General features: G+C 55.4%; 1 protein-coding gene across 4 annotated transcripts; it reads right to left on the reverse strand.

The window, feature by feature from the left end:
- Positions 1–1,036: 1,036 nt before the first annotated feature.
- DHCR7 (7-dehydrocholesterol reductase) lies at positions 1,037–21,268 on the reverse strand. 4 transcript variants are annotated; one of them, XM_065937995.1, is made up of 9 exons: positions 21,149–21,268; positions 14,767–14,875; positions 12,361–12,464; positions 11,571–11,793; positions 10,029–10,116; positions 9,116–9,329; positions 7,146–7,350; positions 6,211–6,342; positions 1,037–3,046 (listed from the first exon to the last, which is right to left on the reverse strand). In XM_065937995.1, the coding sequence occupies exons 3-9, from the start codon at positions 12,456–12,458 to the stop codon at positions 2,582–2,584; spliced, it is 1,425 nt and encodes a 474-aa protein (XP_065794067.1). In that variant the 5' UTR covers positions 12,459–12,464; positions 14,767–14,875; positions 21,149–21,268; the 3' UTR covers positions 1,037–2,581. The 4 variants fall into 4 exon arrangements, with proteins under 4 accessions (XP_065794067.1, XP_065794064.1, XP_065794065.1 ...); XM_065937992.1 differs by having other exon boundaries at positions 14,753–14,875; XM_065937993.1 differs by having other exon boundaries at positions 14,753–14,875; positions 21,111–21,224.
- Positions 21,269–21,827: the final 559 nt, after the last annotated feature.

The raw sequence follows: 21,827 nt of genomic DNA on the forward strand, positions 1-21,827 counted from the left end.
GGCAGATTTTATTTTCTTGGGCTCCAAAATCACTGCAGATGGTGACAGAAGCCATGAAGTTAAGACGCTTGGTCCTTGGAAGCAAAGTTATGACAAACCTAGACAGTGATAAAAAAGCAGAGACATCACTTTGCCAAAAAAGGTCCGTATAGTCAAAGCTATGGTTTTTCCAGTAATTGTGTAGGGATGTGAGAGTTGGACGGCTCACACAGTGATGGCTGAGCACTGATGAATTGATGCTTTGGAACTGCAGTGCTGGAGAAGACTCTTGAGAGTCCCGTGGACAACAAAGAGATCAAACCGGTCAATTCTGAAAGAAATCAGCCCTAAATATTCATTGGAAGGACTGATGCTGAAGCTAAAGCTGCAATCCTTTGGCCAGCAGATGTGAAGAGCTGACTCACTGGAAAAGACCCTGATGTTGAGAAAGATTGAGGGCAGGAAAAGGGGACAGCAGAGGATGAGATGGCTGAATGGCACTACTGACTCAACTGACATGAGTTTGAGCAAACTCCAGCAGATGGTGAAGGACAGGGAAGCCTGGCACGCTGCAGTGCATGGGGTCACAGAGTCGGACACAGCTTAGCAACTGAACCACACAGTTGAGCCAGGCCAGGTGGGAAAAAGGCCCCGATCCTTCCTGGCTACCCTGCCTGGCTTTGCTTAATCAATTCTAACTTGAGCAGGGGAGACGTTGTCCTGCACCTGCCCTCCCTGCCCAGACGTGGGGCTCCTAGCTCACCCCAGTCCTCGGTTCCTCCAGGCGTGAAGCAGGTCTAGCACCAGCTTTCTGGTTTCTCCATTCTCTTGCTGGGGGCAGGCGGTCCAAATGGTGTTTCTCCCTTTGGCAAATGGAATGGATTCTCACACCCAGCATAAGAGCAGCCCCTGTGGTGGTAGCAGGGGGTCCCTCCCCTGAATGCCATGATGGGTACCCAAAGCTACAAGGCAGACCATTGATCCAACATTCCCTGAGCATCCCTTCTACACACCAAAACCTGAGCCCTTGTCTGCGGCCAGGTACCAATGGGAGACAAACCACACAGAAGTCTGAACTGGGGAGGTTTAAGACGGTCACATCTCATTTATTGTGCTTTGCAGATATGGTGCTTTTATACAAATTGAAGATTGCTGGCAACCCTGAGTCCAGCAACCCCACTGGTGACATTCTTCCGACAGCTTTTGCCCGCTCTGTGTCCCTCTGTCACATCTTGGCATTTATGGCCGTACTTCAAAACTTTCATTACATTTGTGAACTGATCTGTGATCAGTGACCTTTGATATTACTACGGTCATTGTTTCGGCGTTTTTTAGCAATAAAGCATTTTTTAACCAAAGGTACGTACACTGTCCTTTAGGACAATGCTATTTCACACTGAAAAGAGTACAGAATCGTGTAAACATAAATTCTATATGCACCGCAAAGCCAAAAAACTCATGTGACTTGCTTTATTGGGACACAGGAAGTCCTCTACATAGGAACCTTTAAGATGCAAACCTTCAAAGATGCAAACATGTGCTCTGCCAACATTAGGCGTGGCACCGCAGCTGGCCCTGTCTCCTGCCGCTGACCATCGTTCAGCTCCACCATCTCCCACCTCTTCTCCCCGCTCCAGTCAGTCAGTCAGTCTTCTTGCCTGTTCACTCGATGCCAGCCGCTGTACTGTACCACTGTACTTTTCAAGTTACATCCTGTGAGATTAAAAATGTTTTATCTGTAGGAAAAGTTCTATAAAACTATTACAGTACAGTATTAAATAGCCAACTGGGCTAGCTGGGTACCTACACGAACTCTGTTAGACTTAATGAAGAAATCGGACTTTACAAACACTTTCTCCAAAGAGAACTTGTTCGTATGTCAGGGACTCACTGTGTTTGCTTTATCGGGGCGGTCAGGAGCTGAACTCGCGATGTCTCCCAAGTACCTGAATAAAAGATCATTAACTCTATCAGGCCAGTCACATCTAAAAGTCAAGAATACCCGTGGGTTGAGGAGCCGGTCATGGTAAGAAAGGGGTCCCCTCCTGAGGCAGGGGTTCAGGTCTCCTTGGAGAAGGCTTGGGTGAAGACCCCCTCGATGGTGGCCAAGGTCTCTGGGTCACCTGAGCAGAGTTTGTAAAGAACCAGAACCAGGAGCTGGCGCTTCCTCGTGCAGCATCCCTCAGCGCCCTCCACAGATGACCGTAACACGGTGCGGGTGCAAAGGAGAAGTCTGAAGGGTGCAGCTCACCTGGAGGCAGGCACCTGGAGCTGAACGCTGGTAGGGTGACAACCCGCAGAGCTGGCGGGTCCAGTGCTACTGTGTTTAGCAAGAGCTAAGGGCAGGAGTGACCACGGGGGCTGGAGGAGGTCCCCTTTGATGTCAGACACCCACTGTCTGGACCGCAGACAGAGAGGAGACGAGTCATCCTCTCGCCCTGGGAGCGCTGCACACGGTGAGAAGGCAGCTGGTGTGAACCCTGGCCACTGTGCTCGGGGCAAGAGCTCCACTGAACGTGGGGACGCAGAGGCTCCAGGAGGGCGGGGCCGGGACCCGCGCTCTTCACCGCCCCGTGGGGGCTCCTCCTGGCACGGGCCCCCTCTAGAAGATGCCGGGGAGCAGGCGGTAGGGCACGGCGGCCGTGTAGCGCTCCCAGTCGCGGCCGTACTTGTTGGCGCAGCGGTGCTCGTCCCGCAGGCAGCGATGGGTGAGCAGGATGGCCATGAAGATGACGTAGAAGTAGGGCAGGAGGTGGCTGCCGCCGCAGGCCAGGCAGTATGCCAGGCTGCCCATCAGGTCGCCCGTGTAGTTGAAGTGGCGGGCCACGCCCCAGAAGCCCGACACGAGCAGCTTGCTGTGGTGTTTCTGCCCATCGGACGACGTGTAGGAGCACTCGATGGCCTTGGGCTTCCTGCCCCAGATCAGGCAGCGCCCGTCCGTGCGGCGGAAGAGGTCCTTCTGGTGGTTGGTCATCCGGAAGATGTAGTAGCCGAGCAGGCCCAGCAGCAGGACGCCCAGCACGTAGGGGGTGGGCAGCTGCACGGGGTGATACACCAGGAACAGGCCCTGCGGGGCGAGGTGAGAGGTCAGGGGTGGCCTCGTCCGGGCGGTGGGCAGACCACGGGCTCAGGGGCACGGCCCGGCTTCACGCCCCAGCCGTGCCCCTGACCAGCTGCCCACCCGGCCCTGCCTCGGCATCCTCTCCTGTGAAAAGAAGCATCTGCCTCGGAGGGATTCAAACAAGTAAACGTGCAAACGACGCAGGTTCCACCCCTCGGTTGGGAGGATCCCCTGGAGGAGGGCCTGGCAACCCACCCCTGTATTCTTGCCTGGAGAATCCCATGGACAGAGGAGGCTGGCGGAGTCCAGTCCATAGCGTCGCAAAGAGTCAGATATGACTGAGGCGACTTAGTCTGCACACACCTAGTTAGTTATCTGCCTCTCTATCTATACACACACACCACATAGAGTATAAATGTAAAATGTATCGCATAATGGGACTTCCGATTATGGCTCAGATGGTAAAGAATCTGCCTGCAATGAAAGTGACCCATGTTCCAACCCTGGGTCAGGAAGATCCTCTGGAGAAGGAAATGGCAACCCACTCCATTATTCTTGCTGGAGAATCCCTAGGACAGAGGAGCCTGGTGAACTAGTCTACGGTGTTGCAAAGAGTTGGACATGACTGAGCAACTAACACACACAGCATAATATTAAAAATACCATTTGAATAGGGCAGTTAATTTTTTGTGTCCCCTTAGCTAGGCCATGGGACCCAGATACTTGGTCCAACAGTAGTTTAGTTGTTACAAAGGTATTTTTAAGATGCAATTAACGTTTCCAATTAGAATGAATGAAGCAGATCACCCTCCACAAGGCAGGTGGGCCTCATCTAATCAGCTGAAGACACTAAGAATAAAAGACTCAGGAACAAGTGTGAATTCTACCAGCGGTCGGCTGTCAGGCCCAGCTGCGATACCAACTCATCCCAGGACCTCCAGCCTGCTGCCAGCTGCCCTGAAGAGTTTGGACTTGACAGGACCACAATCACACAGATAAACAGACACATAAGTGTGTGTGTGTGTGTGTGTGTGTATGATCTCCTGCTATCAGTTTGCATGCCTGGAAAATGGTGCTCACAGTATCAGGGAACCAGAGAGCCTGCAACCACCAAGTGGAGAAGTGGGTCCAGAGGGTCTGTGCAGAAGACCCGGAGTGGGGACCAGAGGCCAGAACTTCCAGCCTCCAGTCCAGGGCTCTTTCCCCTCCACCCTGCCGGCTCTGCTGGGACCTTCCTGCTTTCCCGCTCTTGCTGCGGGATGCTGCAGGGGGGTCAGCCAGGTAGCAGCAGCCCTGCCCTCACTGCCTGCAGGACTGGCTGACTGCTCTCCACGTTGCCCGTGCACGTACTGGCCAGCCTACAAGGTCTGTCCGCATGGGTGCCCTCCACTCTTGCAGTCTGTTAAAGCAGGCCATCTGAGCTGCTGCAAACCACGCACGTGCCCAGGAACCTGTTCTCTTCCACCCTGCACCTCCTCACTTGGGCTCACGCCACAAGCAAGTGGCATGTGGCCGGGCTCTCCACGCAGCCAGCCTACACGGGAGCCCGCACACCACGCAGAGGAAGGTAGGGCTGTTCTCCTCGAGCTGGGAGCGGTGTGGAGGGCTGGACATCCCCCAACAGCCTCAGAGGGCTTCCCGGGTGACTCAGCGGTAATGAACTCGCCTACCAACGCAGGAAACACAAAAGATGCAGGTTTGAGCCCTGGGTCGGGAAGATCCCCTGGGAAAGGAAATGGCAACCCACTCCAGTCTTCTTGCCTGGAGAATCTCACGGACAGAGGAGCCTGGCGGGCTACAGTCCACGGGGTCACAGAGAGACACGACTGAAGTGACTTAGCAGGCACGCAACAGCCTCAGAACCAGCGCCCGTCCCTGAGGCTGCTCCTGTCCCGAGGCTGCTCCCGTGGCAGAGCTGCCCAGCCCACCTTGAGTCATCAGCCCAGCCCTAACCAAGGTGGGTCCGCCCTGATTTTCCCCATCCCCTGACTGGTGGCCCAACAGAGGTGCAAAGCCAGGTCCCTCCGGTTCCCAGGAAGGTTTGTACACTCGACTCTTGTGACGCATGCGAGGGAGCCTCTCCCAGAGCCTGTGGCCCCGGCCAGCCTCCACCCTCCTCTCCCCTGGAACGACCCCTCTTGCAGGCCTCCCGCCTGGCAGTGGGCTCTGACCCCCCAGCCTCTGGTCTGGCAGTGTTCCTACCCCCAGACTCTTCACTCTGCTCTTGGTCTGACTGTGGCCGCCCCAAGATGCTCACCCAGGCTGGGGGCGCCTCCTTAGCCCTCTCTCAGCGGTCAGCGCCCCACTTGCTGTCAAGCAACCCCTCCCCACCCTGGGCTGCCTGCATGGGGCCTTTCCCTGCCCGGCCATGAGCTCCGAGCGGGCAGGACCCCTGGCGTGTCCACCACTCATGAGTGTGGATACTCAGAGCCTTCAAGGGAAAAAAACAGGAGAGCAGGCCTCTTACCCTTTCACTGTTAAGATCTCAATAAATATGAATATCAGTAGCCAGCTTCTTCCTCCCTGATCTCACAAGTCATTTCTTTAGACCCAAAATCTACTCTGAACCATCCTGTTCTCTGAGTCTTAGGGGCTGAGTCGACCCCCCACATTCACATGGTGCAGTCCTGAGCCCAGGACCTCAGCAGGGGGCTATATCCAGACAGGAGCCTTTAAAGAGGTGATTACGGTACAACGAGGTCACCAGGGTCGGCCTCATCCATGTGACTGCTGTCCTGATAAGAAGGGGAGATCAGCACACAGACACACTCAGAGGGACGACCCTGTGAGGACACAGGGAGGGGACGGCCGTCTGCTCGCCCAGGAGAGAGGCCCTGCCCACACCTGGGTCTGGGATTCCACCCTCCAGGACCGGAGATGGTGAATCCTGTTGTTCAAGCCGCCTGGTCTGAGATACTTGTTACAGTGGCCTGTGGTGACTCATACACTAAGCCTTCTCTTCTCCCTAAAAGGGCACCAGCCTCCCTTCTCCAGGTTCTGATGCTCCCCCCCAACCTGAAAAATCCAGACACTTGGGCAAGGACAAGGCTTGGCACAGGCTCAGCTTGTCTGCTCTGAGGGCAGCGTTGGGTGGGCCCGGGGACCCGGCCACCAAAGGTCCTGCTGGGCGGGGGGGTGAGCGTCACGGGGGTCCCTAGCCATCTCCTCACCTGCAGCGTGTATAGGTAGGGCAGCCAGACGCAGTCCCCCCAGCCCAGGTACCACCCGAAGTGGTCGTGGCAGATGTCGATGGTTTTCAGGTACCAGGTTTCGTTCCAGAAGAAGTCCAGCACATAGATGGCCTGCAACACAGGAGCGCTCAGGTACTGACCACAGACGCAGACGGGGAAACCACACTCCAGACGGGACGGGGTCCCTGGGCGTCCCTGGAGGGGCAGCTGCTGCACTTCCTGCAGCTCCTTGGGCCATCAGGGGATAAGTGGGGGGAGGGAGCCCCTGTCCACAGTCTGAGATGACACGTGGCCCACAAGAGGGGCGCCTGGCAACGTCCTGGACGCCGACGTCCAGGGCTGTGGAGCTGGGGGCAGAGATGGCTGTGGGGGCGGGGGATTGGGACGCGGTCCTTCCACAGCCATCAGAGCTGGGTTGCCAGGACCACTGACACACCTGAGCAGCAAAAGGGAGTTTGCCACGGGCCACACGCGCCCCGGGGGCCAGAGCAGTGTCTGACAGGTGAGGACATGACTCCTTCGCCTCCCACGCTGCAGCCAGCCTCCCAGACACGTGCGGAGGGTGCCGACCCCCTGCTAAAGGCGCAGATTACAGGCTTTCAAGAGACTTCCCAGGTGGCTCAGACGGTAAAAAAGCTGCCTGCAACGCAGGAGTCCAGGGTTCACTCAATCCCTGGGTTGGGAAGAGCCCTTCGCGGAGGGCATGGCTACCCAGTCCAGTGTTCTTGCCTGGAGAAGTCCATGGACAGAGGACCCTGGTGGGCCATACAGTCCGTGGAGTCTCCAAGAGTCAGACATGATTGAGCGACTAATATTTCTTACTGTCTTTTGAAAGCTATCTGGCTTTCGGGTTTCCCCAGCACCCAGCTGGTGTCAGAGCCCACAACCCCCGACCCAGGCCACAAGCAGGCTACCTGCAGGACGTTGACCAAGAGCATGGAGTTGGTCACGTGGCCGTAGAGCTCCTGCTGCTTGGCTGCAAAGGACAGGTTGATGAGGGTCCAGGCGACGATCCCAGGGCGCCCGTTGAAGAAGAGCTTGAAGTCAAACCACTTCCCAATTCGGGGGTTAAACTCAACGCCCATCATGTAGTTGTAAAAGAAATTGCCTGTGAATTTGCTTGAAAACACAAACGACAGATGCATGCTGTCAGCGACTGCCTCTCACAAGCAGCCTCCTTGGCCAGTGCTCGGGTGCTCAGCCCAGCCTGGGTACTGCAGGCCCAAGAGAGAAGACCTGGGGGAGGCCTGCCGTGAACTGCAAGGACCCAGCACGCAGAGGCCACGTCAGCCTCGGGCCCCTCTCCAACAGCCGTGATACTTCACTTCACATTCAGCCCCGGCCTTGGGCTGAGAGGCTCACTCTGTTGTAATGAAGGTGGGGAGACTGTAACCTGGGCAGGTGCCCAGGATCCTCCCTCCCACCTCCAGGCTCCCTGGAGGTGAGCTGCCCAACTGGCTCGGCTGGACAGAGACTTTATTCTGAACGACTCATAGAGCACTCGGGCCTCCGTGGGCAAGCGAGGTTATAAATGATGCCGAGGTAGATGTGAAAAACAGCGCCAGTCTCAGAGCCAGGTGCCCGGCTCCAGGGCCCACACCCATGCCTTGCTGGGCAAATTTTAAATGCTTTGCTGCCCTCATCACCTGACCACAGGAGTGAGCAGAGAGTCAGCCAGGGTAACCCGGCTGGAGACTCGCTCTACCACCTGCTGCACAAACACGGGGATTTCTCTGTTAGTTAGGGAAATATATTTTCATGTCCATTTCCCTCAACTAGGATAAGTAGAAAGAAGCAAAATATACAAAGTCTACAATAGGGGGTGTGATTATAAAGCAGAGAAAGTGATTTCCACAAGGTGTAGAAGACCGGCCTCGTTACTCGCTTATCACACAAGTTCAAAGTGCCATAATCCAAACACGCTCCCTAAGAGCCTACGGGTAACAGTTAAAGGAAGCACACTTTGCTTTCATCTGGAACCAAAACTAAAATGCAATCACCCCAAGAACAAGAACCATTGCCTACACCTGTCTACAGGAGGGACACAACAAACTTCTCTTGATGAATGTGTCCATGGAAGGAGGCGGGGAGGGAGAGATGGGGGGATGAGTAGATGCATGGATAGATGAATGGATGGCTGGGTGAATGGATGGATACAGGGAGACAGGGAGGGAGGGACAGAGGATGTGGGATGAATGGATAGATGGACAGATGGATGCTGGCTGGATGGGTGGATGAATGGATGGGTGGATGAATGGATGGGTGGATGGTTGGATGGATGTGTTGGATGGATAGATGGATGGGTGGTTTGATGGCTGGATGAACGGATGAATGGATGAGTGGATGTGTTGGATGGACAGATGGATAAATGGATGGGTGGGTGGTGGATGAATGGATGAAGAATTGGATATACGGGTGTATGAAGAGATGGGTAGGTGGATGGTTGATAACTATCTCACCCAAGGTGCCATAAGAATGGACACCAATCAGTCGGGCTCTCCCTGGGAAGCTATTACATTAAAGCCACCAAGGTAACAAGACTTCTCACTAAGACTGCTTCAGGCCGCACTGACATTTCACAGAAAGAGGGAATGGGCTGCTCCTGCCTGCAAGAAGGCATTGCCTCTCCCACCCTCCTTCTTCCCTATTGCCCTGCTGGAGATAACTCAGCCACCGAAGATAGACTTGGCCACCTTCAACTGCATCCTCCCCAAGGCAGGAGAAGCCATCCATTCAATATGGATGCTCCCCAGAGTCCACTGCGGTCCCTTGAGCTCCTCCTCAAGGATGCTCAATCCTCAGGCTTCTGCAGTGTCCTAGCCCAATGTCCTAGAAAAAGGCACTGACCCGCCACCTAGGGCTCACGCAGCCGCTGAGGACGTACCATTCCCGGGCATCGGTGGGGAAGAGGTAGCCCTTGACCATGGCGAAGGTGGAGACGGTGTAGCCCAGGATGTTGGCACACCAGAGCAGCGGGATCCAGTTGTCAAAGATGATGGTGGGGGAGAACCAGGAGAGGAGGTGGGCGTTGGCAAACCACAGGAGGTGCGTGAGGAGCCAGGCCTGCAAGCCATTGATCTCGTACTTGTTGACGGCTCCTGCAGGGGGGAGATGTGAGAGCAGGGCCGTTTGCCCGCTGTAACTGCTCCTGGCTCATTTCTGGGGTCCCCAGACCCCAGCCCCAGAGCCAGTCAGTGGCTGCTGCCATTCAGGCACTCAGGGTCAACACGCCGGCAGCACACCTCACACTGTGAGCTGGGGACTAACCGCTCGCGCTGGCAGAATCCCTAAGAGTGGGAGAGAGGGCACGGGACGTCTACAACCGGCCCGAGGCTGAGTCACCAGCCTGCAGTTTGCCGGAAGCTGGAGCCACAGCAGAAGGGACAAGGGTCCCCTGTGGCACCTGGTGGGGCTGGGCTGGGGGGAGGGTGGCCAAGAGCTCTCTGTGGGTTGGGCCAGGGTGCCAGTGACTGCGGGGAATGAACGGACCAGGCGGCCCTAAGGCCCTGTAAGTCAAAGCTTGGGCCCCCGCGATGCCCCTGGGGGACTCCAAGTGTCCCTGCCGGGAAGATGCTCCGCGAGCCCAGCCACACGACCGGCAGGGAGCGGGGGCTATTTCGTTCCCTGGTTGGGAATGTGATTTCTGATCTCACCTCTGGTGGCCGTCCCTGGAAGCTCTGTGTGTGTGTGTGTGTGTGTGTGTGTGTGTGTGTGTGTGTGCGCGCGTGCGTGTGTGATGGCGGGGTGGGTGGGGGGTCAAGCTGCACGTGGGCGAGCGGGGGCGGACCCTGGGTTACCTGTGGGCGTCACGGCGCCCTCCTGAACGCCCCCCAGGTAGCCCGGCAGAAACTTGTGGCAGAAGTCAGGAAGCATGTACAGAAGCACCTGCAACGCAGAGATGTTTCAGCTGGTCTCCCCGTGGGCTGCGGGGCCTGGCTGCGCCGCAACACGGCTGTGCTTTCTCGGTTGAGACGATGAATGTGCAGGCCCCGCACGAATGGGAGAAACCATGGTCGCGGCTGGTTACTTCTTCCAGAAGAGCTTATGGCTCTGGGAACGCTGACCGCAGGCTGACTGCGGGCTTTGAAGGGAGCCCTGAACAGGAAACGCGTCACCACCGGTCAGAGCACCCACGCCGTCTCCTCACGGGGCTCAGCCACTCCCTTTGGGAGAGCCCACTGGCTTACACTCCATACGGCTCACCCTTGAAAAGTGTTCACCGAGAGAGTTCAGTGTATTCCAGAGGTTCTGCCACTGTCCCCAGTGGCCAATTCCAGAACATTCTTATCACCCCGAAGAGGAGCCCCACACCCCCTGGCAGTCCCTCCCCGCAGCCCCTCCCCGCCAGCCTCTGACAACCACCGGTGCACTTTCTGTCTCTGTGGATCTGCCTGTCCTGGACTTGGCATATAAACAGAATCAGGCAGGACACGCCCCTGCGGAGCTGACTTCTCTCCCAAACACCAAGTTCTCAAGGCTGCAGCCTGTGTCAGACCCTCACCCCTTTCCATGAGAATAACACTGCCCTGTGTGGTTGGATCACACTATGTGTGTGTCCACATCTGTCGATGCACACGCGGACTGTTTCTGCATTAAGGCTACTGTGACTCTCGCGGCTCCAAATCACCTTTTACTCAAAAGGACCAAGAGGCCTGAAATGAGAGGGAAGCTGAAGCCCAAAAGCCAGGATCGCAGGGAGAAACAGCTAGCAGAGGTCAGAGCCCAGGAAACCCCGGGGCGGTTGGGGTGGGCAGGGGGCACCTCCCTACACCATTTCCCAGGATAACGATAACATCATTGTTAATATTCAGAAACTAAATACTGTCTGTTCAGATAATAAACACTGTCTGTTCACCAAGTTCATGGTGCAGACAGCCTTCTGATGAACTCCTGATTGGGAAGCTAGTGAGGTCACAGCAGAGCCAAGGCCACGGCCCCCTCGTTGGCCAGGCCTGTGTGACCGCCTCTGGGGACACGGCCTTGGCTTGGCCGAGACCAAGAGCAGCTCTTAGGAGCTGGGCAAACCTAGGCCATGCTTCCCATCGTGCTCATGGCTTCCGGGGCGGGAGCCACACGCCCTCACGCCCTCCCAGGTGGTGTCACTCCCTGCTCAGCACGGAGGCTCAATGGAAGGCGAGCCGGACACCGAGATGCCACCCGGTGGTCCTTGAGCTGAAGACAAAGCTAAGTCCGTCAGGCGGCGCGTGAGGCCTGGCTGGGTCCCAGGAATAAGGATGTCACTGTGAGCCGGACGCCATCCCCGACCAGGGGGCAGGCCCACTTGAGGAGGGGACGTGCGTGCAGACTGAGTCCCCACCGCGGGGGCCAGGAGGGCTGACCTGGAGCGTGACCCACGCCGCGTAGATCTGGGCTGCCTTCGCGGTCACGGGCGGCGTCCTGGCCCAGACGTCCGCGAGCCGAGCCCGGCCGGCGGCGAGGTCCATCACGGGCGCCGTCAGGGAGCAGCCGTACTGGTCGCAGGCCATGATGAAGTAATACACGATGAAGGGCGCGAACAGCAGCAGGAAGACGACGCTCGCCAGGGAAAACCAGTCCACCTCCCTGCGGGGCCGACGGCGGCAGCGGGTCACTGGGCTGCCTGGCCCCCGACCTCACAGGCGGGACGCCGAGCCCGCGGGCACGCCAGCCAGCGCCTCCCGAGAGGAGGCTGTCGGCTCGCAGGGCCAAGGCCCCCACCGCCTAGGCGAGGCACCCCACTCGCACGCTCCACTTGGAGCAGTCTGAAGGCCGACGGGCCCACGGGCACCCCGGAAGCCCAGGGCCCAGGACACAAGCACAGAAGGCCTTCCACACCCCACGGGTGCAGAGGCTTCCTGTTCTGGGCCATCTGGGACCCTCACCAAGTCCCCGTTGCTCTGTGGCCTGAGATCCATGACCCCGCGTCTTACATGCTGAGGGCAGAGCCGGGACACCTGCCGTCCCTGGCGGCGGCTTTTACAGTCGCTTCTTCTTTGGGTTCCTAACTTTCTAAACTGGCAAACTGCTACTAATGACAGTCCTACTGATAAAAAGAATCGCTTTCACAGGTTCCTGAAATCCCAAAGGCTGGCAACCTCTCCCCGAGAGCCCCCTTTACTCTGCAGCTGGGAAGGCGGGTGGGAAGCTTACCAGGCACGGCCCCACTGCCCTTGGGCTGCAGCCTTGCCGTTGGTGATGCCGCTGGCACTCTTGGTTTTAGGGGCGCCGGGCTGGGACTTCGCAGCCATTGGGCCCTGAGGGGAGGAGACAGCAAGCCGAGATCATCCCCTGACAAACGGACACTGCAACTCCCTGCCGTCGTTCACAGGCCTCCGCAGGGCTGGACTCCTTCACTCACTGGCTCTCCACCTTGTCCTGGACGGATGATTCCAGGCAGGGACTCCCACTCCCGGAACCTGCAAGAGCCTCCCGCTTGGCCCTACTTCTGCTGTTATCTCAGTTCATTTCCCAACAACAGCAGAACATCCTTCTTGTTACAGAAACCCAAATACCTGTGGCTCAGAAACCTCCCACCACGCGCTCCTGCCTCCCCTCCCCCGCATGCTCCCATCACACCCACTGCTCCAGGCACAGAGGCCTCTATCAGTCCATGAATGTGATTTATCTTATTCACGATACCTGCTGCTTGCCTGATTAGAACACGCTTTACAGGTCTTATTTGGGTCTCATAAAATGTTCACTCCTCAGTAAGACTTTTTATTTTTCCTGGAGTTAACGGTTGCCTCACTTTTTCCATTCGCTAAGATTTCTATGCATCTATCACTAATTTTTTTTTTCTGAAAGCTCTAATGAGCTGTCATACACATTAATAACTTTTCTACATATTCCAACACAGTTTATCATTTCCATTCCTCCTTCCCACCCACAGCCATTCATCTTGTACCAAGAGACAAGCCAACCCATGGTCATAATATGAGGGAAGCAGTGACATCCCAAATTCCAGAATGAGTTCACAATGGTGATGTTTAAAAATATCAGGCATGAGAAAAAGATGATCTTAAATGCTTCCAGAAAAAATCCAGGATTAAGAATCATGCTAGTAGCAAGCTGGTTCTAGAAGACAGGATGGAAAACCTCAAATATTCTGAGGGAAAGTTCAGCTGCTAAAGAAAAGGCCGGTCAAAGGACAAGAGGAAATCCCAAGATAATAGCTGGGCAGCGGACCAGACAGAAACCGGTCCACAATGGCACAAGATGAATGGCTTTGGGCCAGGGGCGAGGGGAGCAGGGAATGAAAATAATACATTTTGTTGTGTTGGAGAGCACACAAATATTACTGATAAGCATGATGGCTCTGTCATAACATGCAGGAAAAACAATTAGTGACAGATACATAGAAAATTTAGCATATGGAAAAAGTGAGGCAACCATTAACTCCAAATACATAAATAAATAAAAAGTCATATAAGAGGAAAAACACCAAACCATAATTATAGTACATTACATGGCTTAACAGTAAATAATAATTTTGCCAGACAGAAAAAATGTGTAAAGTTGAGGGTGCTAAAAGGAAATCATTTAGAAATAAGCAGGTAAAAAAAACAACACAAAAGTAGCTTAGAGAATGAAAAAGCATTTGCTTCTGGGAAGTGAGACTCTAAGATGACGTCGGGAACTGTTTATTTTTTATATATACGTCTTTTAACGCTGGTTTTATTTTAAATGTGAAGATGAATCACTGTAATGCAACTGTACATTCACTTAAAATTTTTCAGTGATGAAAACTGCAGCAATCACTTTATTTTCACAGGTTAGCTTATGGGGCATTTATGACGTCCAAGGCAGACCAAAGAGTTCTTTACGGACAGAGGGCCACTCATCTTTACAGCCCAAAACGCAGAATTTTGAGCCTGGTACGTGGCAGTTACTCTGATCTAACATGCTGGAAAACTGCAAAGGGGCCAGGGAAGTTTAGGCTAAGAGCTAACTTTGGAACACCAAAAGCATATTTTCTAAGGATTAAAACACGCCCACACAATTATGCTGAGCTTGTAGGGGCCTTCATTCACCTCTCGGTCATGTGTGTGTGAGCTGCTCAGTCATGTCTGACTCTCTGCCTCCCCCTGGACTGTAGCCCGCCAGGCTCCTCTGTCCATGGGATTTTCCAGGCAAGAATACCGAAGTGGACAGCCATCCCCTTCTCCAAGGGATCCACCTGACCCAGGGTCAAACCCAGGTCTCCTGTGTCTCCTGCACTGTTTAAGTGGATTCTTTACCGCCCGAGCCGCCAGGGAAGCCCAAAAAGGGAACGCTGTGCCTGCACCGGCCGGGCAATGAACGTGGCCCTCCCTCGCGGCAGGTGAGAATTCTACCACTGAACCATCCACGCGCCTCTCTGTCACAAGCACTGAATTTTTAATAAACGTGGAAGGGACACCCTTGGCAGTAGACGGCTGAAAATAGGGGAGAGGGTGGTGTCCAGGAAGTAATTAACTTTTTTTCCTAAGAGTCAGGCAGGAATTGGTACTGAGCACTGATGCACCAGCTGCCTTTGAACACGAGCGGCGGCACTGAGGCTTAACTCCAACCTCTTACCGAGCGGCTCCACTGCAGAATGTGGGTTTTCCTTCTTGAACTTTTCAACTCTCTAGACTCTTACGCTCCACAGGCCTGCGAGATCCTTTTCAACCCACTGAAGAAAGTCCTGCAGGGCACACAAAGGTGAAAAAAGACTCAGGGAGATAAAGACCCAAATGATGATTTTCCCAAGTCCCACCTGGTAGTGACTCAGCACCCAGGGTTTGAAAGTACAAGAGTCCCCATGGGTGGGGATCTCCACGATAAGGCAATCTCATCTTGTAGCTTCTCTGCCTGGCACACACGTGTCTGCCGAGGAGGAACCACTTATAAACAATGGGTGGAGCTGGATGGGGGGGTGCTTCCTGGAGGAGTTGCCCTGGAGACGAGCCTTAACAGGGTGGACTGAGGAACAGCCCAAGTTGGCTTCTTTGCAGACTCATACGGGGCAGCGCACACGCCCCTGGAATGTCTGTACCATGACCTGGATCAAGTCCCACCCTGCCCACTCCACCCCCACCCCTAGCCCCACCCCTGCCCCCAAGCATGCATCTTCCCCCTAGGCATTCCCAGAACCAGTGAGTGAATACAGGGCATCACAGACAGTGATCTGGGCTTGGAGCCTGGTTCTCTGCAGACTTCCTGGACCCAGTGACCTTCCCGAGTCTCTTGGGGCTTCAAAGCCCACACACACACCCAGGGAGGAGCCATGGAAGTGCATGGGGCTTTTCGGCACCCTGATCAGCTTCCCGGGCTGCATTTTGAGCTCCACAGGCGACCCCATGGACTGCAGCCCGCCGGGCTTCCCTGTCCTTCACCATTTCCCAGAGTCTGTTCAAACTCATGTCCATTGAGTCGATGATGCCACCCAATTATTTCATCTTCTGTCACCCCCTTTCCTCTTGCCCTCAACCTTTCCCAGCATCAGGGTGTTTTCCAATGAGTCGGCTCTTGGCATAGGGTGGCCAAAGTACTGGAGCTTCAACTTCAGTATCAGTCCTTCCAATGGATATTCAGGGTTGATTTCCTTTAGGATTGAGTGATTTGATCTCCTTGCAGTCCAAGGGACTCCCAAGAGTCTTCTCCAGCATCACAATTCTAAAGCACCAATTCTTTGGTGCTCAGCCTTCTTTATGGTCCAGCTCTCACATCCATGCATGACTAGTGTCTCCTTTGCTGCCCTGCAAATAGGGTCATGGAGGTGGGAGGTAGCAGACACATGTATGCCTATGGCTGATTCATATTGATGTATGGCAGAAATCAACATTTAAGAGCTCTTATCTTCCATTTAAAAATAAACAAATATTTTTTAAAAAAAGAGTGAGCCCATGAAACTCTAAACACTCCACTCTCACGCCCTGGTAAAGGCAGGGCTCCAGGCCCGCCCACTCATCCTCTTTCCACCCACAGTCTGGCTGAGTGGATGCAAGCAGGCAAGTACCCACAGGACCTGTGAGTAATAAACCTGGTTCCTCACCTTCCCTAAAGGCTTTTGCTGAAGGTGTCCTGCAATTATAAGAACCGCAGGGGCCGGTCTGGCCACCACACAGTCCCAGGGGGAGCGGTGTCTGTGGGGCTCCTCACAGTTAGGCGGGCCAGGCGAGTGCCTTCAGCATTCCTTGCTGAGAACACCACCATCAACAGATGTAACAGATGGCTTAAGTCCTGTGGCAGCCCTTCTGGCATCTTGAGGGTTTGGTGTTTGCAGAGGCATCCGAGATGCAGAAGCACGGCAGAGGAGGGACGGCACGGTGATGTCACTGGTAAGGCTGCAAGCTCCCTGCAGGGTCAGGTCCTGCTGCCGACATGTCCCCACTCGGAACTCAAAGTGGGTGACTGTGAGCAGCTCCTTTACTCACTAGCCTGAGTTTCCTCATCTACAAAGCAACCCACTCTGTGGGGTAAATGAGGTCCCAGGGCCAGGTGCTCAGAACCCCTCTCAAGCCCCATCGGAGTTCTTTCCAGAGAGGCAGCCACTGCCAAGACCACCGCCAGACCACCCAGGCCTCAGGAAGGCGGGCTCACACAGGATGTTGGGGTGACGCTCAGCCTGGCAGAGGTCTGAGGCAGATGCCCCTGCAATGCCCAACCCTGAAGCATCCTGCTGCCCTCCACACAACTCGTCTCTTCTCAACGCAGAGGCTGAAAACTACAGTCTTTTGAGACTCTCCCGGCCATCCAGTGGTTAGGACTGTGTACTTTCACTGCTGAGGGCTTGGGTTCAGTCCCTGATTAGGGGACTAAGATTCCACAAGTGGTGCGGTCAAAAACAAAACAAACCATCTATTGTCCTCTTTCAGTGTTTCTGTGGGTCGGGGATCTGGGGAGGCTGGCTAGGTTAGCTCCAGCCTGGGATGTGATGGTGCGGGTGGAGCTTGGGCTTCCTCCCAGCATGGAGGCCTCAGGGCGGAGGGGAGAGGTGCCCAAGCTGCCTTTTCTTCATGGGAAGGCATGTGACATCACTCCCAGGGCGTTATGTTGGCCACACTGAGTCAGAAGCCCACCACCTTTCAAGGGGAGGGGAAGCAGGCTCTGATTCTTGATGGGGGAGCAGCAAGGTATTAGGGGAGCACGAGATACGGTCGGGGCCGTCCTGGGGTGACACAGGCAGTCACAGGGGGCCACTATTCGCTGGGCATCTACCAAGCTGCAAACACCTGTGAACCCACAGAATTCCCACCCCACTCTGGAGAGTTGCCGTTATTGGGCCCAATTTTACAGATGGAGAAGCTGAGGCCAGGAAAGCGGAGAAAGCGGCTGGCACAGACCTATGGGGACGGAGCTGGGTCTGCGGGCACGCCGCCTCCTACGACACACTTGGGAGGCTGAGGAGTGAAATCCAGAGTGGTGGGGCTCCCCTGGCGGCCCAGGGGTTAAGAGGCCGCCTCACAATGCAGGGGACACCGGCTTGATTCCTGGTGCCAGAGGAGCCCACGTGCCACAGAGCGACAGAGCCCCTGCACCACGACCCCTGAAGCCACGCTCCACGACGCGAAGCCCCCGCAACGAGGAGCTCACGCACCGCAGCAGAGCGTAGCCCCCGCTTTTGCCACAAGGAGAGAAAGCAGCAATGAAGACCCAGCAGAGCCGAGACAAAAATAATAATAATAATAATAAATTCAGAGTAGTGATGACAACAGTCAATTTTTGGGAGTGCTGGGCTCGGTACTACCCTAACATACATAGAGAAGCAGCTGGAACATTATTGGAGTGCAGAGGTTCTCTTCTAGAAATGTGCCCGTCTAAGGAGTAAGAGACACATAAAAGGACGGACATGCCCTAACTTGCACTTAAAGGAATGAGAGAATTCGGGCCCAGTGAGGGCTAGGCAGCTGCTCTTCAATTGGAAGACAGTTCCAGAGGCCAGGTAGGCCTTCAGGCTGGCTCAGTTGCCACCTGTTGGAATTCATCCTGGGACATAAATAGATGGCCATGTGAAAAGGCAGACGCAAGAACTTCCATTCTGGAGCACTTGCAACACATTGGAGATGACAAAATGACTATCAATCAGGAGATGGGGAAAACGACACCGCCCTGGTACAGTGGAGTATTCAGCAGCTGTTACGAAGAATGAGGTTAAAAACATGGAAGGTTCCCCGGTATGTACCAGCATAAGGGCGAGGTGTAAGACAGTCTATCACTAAAAAGCTACTCAAAAACCCATTCTGGGCCTGACACCCCAACATCTATCTAGAGGGCATTTGTGGTTCCTGCAAATAAAATCATTGCCACAGTCAAAAAAAAAAAAAACTCATTCTGATCCAGTGGCTAAGATTCTGTACTCCCAAAGCAGGGGACCGAGGTTCAAGCCCTGGTCAGGGAACTAGATCCCACATGCTGCAGCTAATACCAGGTGAGGCACATAATGTTTTAAAGCCATACACCAAAATCCTCAACGGTGCAGGACGCCACGTGGGCTCCCCCAGTCCCTTTTCCTAATTTTTCTAGCAGACATGTACTTGTGTTATAAAACAATTTAACAACAATAAAAAGAGCTGTTGAAATAGCTCTTGGAGTCCTTAAATCCACAGTTCTGGGAACATTTGTGGCTCTCTCCGGGGGCAGGGAGGTCATCGGTCCTCAAAGCAGGGGGCAGTGATGTGTGGGGTGATACTTGAGTTTACCTGCAGCTTTTTTACAGCCTCCCACCCACTTCGGATGGGGTGGTCATGCCCTCACCTGTACGTGCAATTCACGAGCCTTGGTTGCCAAGTGCAGAGACGGCTCTTGACCCCTCCCAGAGCTTGGCCCTGGAGAGCTGTGGCCCAACTGCCATGGAGAGGGTTAAGGTCCTGGTTGGGGCATAGCAACCCACGCCTGGGGCCCTTCTGGGGCCTCCAGAAACAGGCAAGCGCCCTGGAAGGAAATTCCAGAAACACCAAGTCCTAATTCTAACTCTCTTAACTACAAAGGGTAAAAGGCAGCTTCAACTGCAGATGCAAGGGCTTCTGGTTTTCAAAAGTTGCGACACACATGCTCCCTGTGACGCAATCACGTTTAGAAGTCAAACATCCGAGTCCAGGGGCTTCCCTGGTGGCTCAGCGGTATTAAACCAAAAGTCCAGCCATGGCAGGAGATGCAGGCTCAGTCCCTGACCCAGGACGGTCCCGCGTGCCTCGCAGCAGGTGAGCCTGTGTGGGGATGTTGATGGTGCCCATCTACTGAAGCCCAAGCGCCCTCAGCCCGTGCTCCACAACACGAGACGCTGCCGCGATGCGAAGCCTGTGCAGGGCAGCCAAAGAGGAGCGCCCGCTCGCTGCCACCAGAGAAAGCCACGAAGACCCGGCAGAGCCAGAAATAAAGAATCAGAATTATTTCTTAGAAAAGTGCAAATCCCCTCAGTTCAGCCCCAGGAGTCCCCGAGCTTTGCTGCTTATTCTCCAGATTGTTACACAAGCTACTTGTCAGTTGATACATACCCACCCTCCCTCCTTCTTTTCCGCCCCAAATTAGTTCACCTCCAAATTCTTTTGCAACTTCACTTCTTGGCTTTCTCTAATCTTAGTAGATCTCGTACATAAACCCATAACTTTTTTTTTTTTAAGCAGTAGGTATACAGAAGGATTTTTATGAGAATTATTGTAAGAAGTAACTGCATGGTTGTTTCTGGGTTTTTGCCTGGGAAACCATCCTGGTTTTTCAGTGGAGAGTGTGATGCAGGTGGGGTAACTCCACCCCCTCAGGCCTGTCCCTCTGGTCTTCCTGGGGCCCTTCGAGGCACCTGGGATTGTTCACCCGCCCACCCCCCCACACCCCCAATCCCCAGTAAATGCAGGCATTGCCCTGAGGACTCCTCCCTGCAAACCAGTCTGTCGCCAGTATCTCTGGGCTTGAACCGTGGCTCTGTCACTAAGTACACGACTCGCCACATGTCACTGCACCTCTGGGGAGCCTCAGTCTTCTCATCTGTAAGATGGAGCGATGTCTAGAACGCAGGGTGTTCTGAGAACCCAGCACAGAGCCGGACATTCAGAAAACACCAGTTTTGATAAACATGATCTCCTCATTTGCAGTTTTCCTCCCTCCTTTCTCTTTTTGTCTGAAATCTCACCAGAGCAATTCCTACCCTTAAAAACCTTTTCCATAAAATTATAAAATGTCCAAGAAAGGCAATACTACTCCATCAGTTAAGTTAGTGAGGAACGCTGGAAGAGAAGGAGGGCGGCTTTGGTCTTTTGCGAGCAAGTTCCTGCACCACAGGCCGGCCCGACCCCCAACCCCCAGCCCCCTGCAATTAGTCTATTCCTAGAAGCAATTCTGTGACTTCCCTGGTGGCTCAGACGTTAAAGCGTCTGCCTACAATGAGGGAGACCCAGGTTCAAACCCTGGGTTGGGAAGATCTCCTGGAGAAGGAAACGGCAACCCACTCCAGTATTCTTGCCTGGAAAATCCCATGGACCGAGGAATCTGGTAGGCTACAGTCCATGGGGTCGCAAAGAGTCGGACACGACTGAGCGACTTCATTTCATTTCATTTCAGAAGCAATTCAGAGTCCACGCTGCTCCCGGCTCCCCGCTTCTCAGCGAGCAGGTCCGTATTTCCTCAACAGAAAACTGCATCCACTCGCGCGGGGCACGCGAGGAAGGAAGCGGTCCACCGGCCCAAGAGGCACTCACCGGGCTCCGCCTCGTCTCGGCTCGCCCAGGGAGCTCCGGACCACCGCCGGGGGACTAGCATCCCCTAAGGGCCGTCTTCGGGTGGCCAACCCGCGCCGCAGACCTCCAGACTTTGCTCGCCCGCACGCACGCGCCCCCGCGCATGCGACTGCTCCTACGCCGACCACCCGCCGCCCTCCACTCCCAGCCCACCCCCGGCCTGCGCGCGACCCCCGATCTGTCCACCCGCCCCCTGCGCGCACCCACCTGCGCGCAGCCCACACCGGCGCCGCGGGCCTGCTCACCTGCGCACCCGGCTCCATGCCAGCTCTGACCCGCGCGGTCTGAGCCGATGGCCGTCCCGTCCCCACGATGAGGTGTAGCGACAGGCGGCCAATCGCAGACGGGCCCTGCGCGACCCGGCGCCCCTCGGGCCCGGCGATTGGCCGCGGCGCCTCGCCCCACCCCGTGGGCTGACTCCGGGCCACCGCGCGCTCCACTCGGCAGCCGCTGGGCGAGAGACTGACAGCCGAGGGCTTCCCCCGTGCGCGGCGGGCCGGCTGGGGCGGGACCCAGGAGCCCCCGGGAGCGCGGCCCAAGCTGGGGGGCGCGTCCCCCGCCGCGGTCGTGGGCAGGCCGCTGAGCTCCCCAGCCTGTTTCCTCTTCTGCCAGTGGGGTCCACAGCAACCCACGAAACAGCCAAGATCGCTGCCCTTGGGGTGCACGTGGGGTGGGGATACGGGGGAAGCGGGATCAGCAAACAAACCGTCATTGAGGAATATGGTGAAAACTGGTGTGGAGGAGGCCGAAGCAGGGCGTGCAGGTTGCAGTTTTATTCGGAGAGCTCTCGGCTGGAAGGCCATCACAGGTGAGGGCTCGCCTGGAAGGGGGCCAGAGATGGAGTTCAGGGTACCGGTCAGCTGCGCAGAGCCGCCCAGAGGACAGAAGTAGCAGAGTTGGGCAGAGGGAGAATTTGAATGAGGG

This window comes from Muntiacus reevesi, chromosome 5, assembly GCF_963930625.1.
Source record: "Muntiacus reevesi chromosome 5, mMunRee1.1, whole genome shotgun sequence".
NCBI classification, from domain to species: Eukaryota; Metazoa; Chordata; class Mammalia; order Artiodactyla; family Cervidae; genus Muntiacus; species Muntiacus reevesi.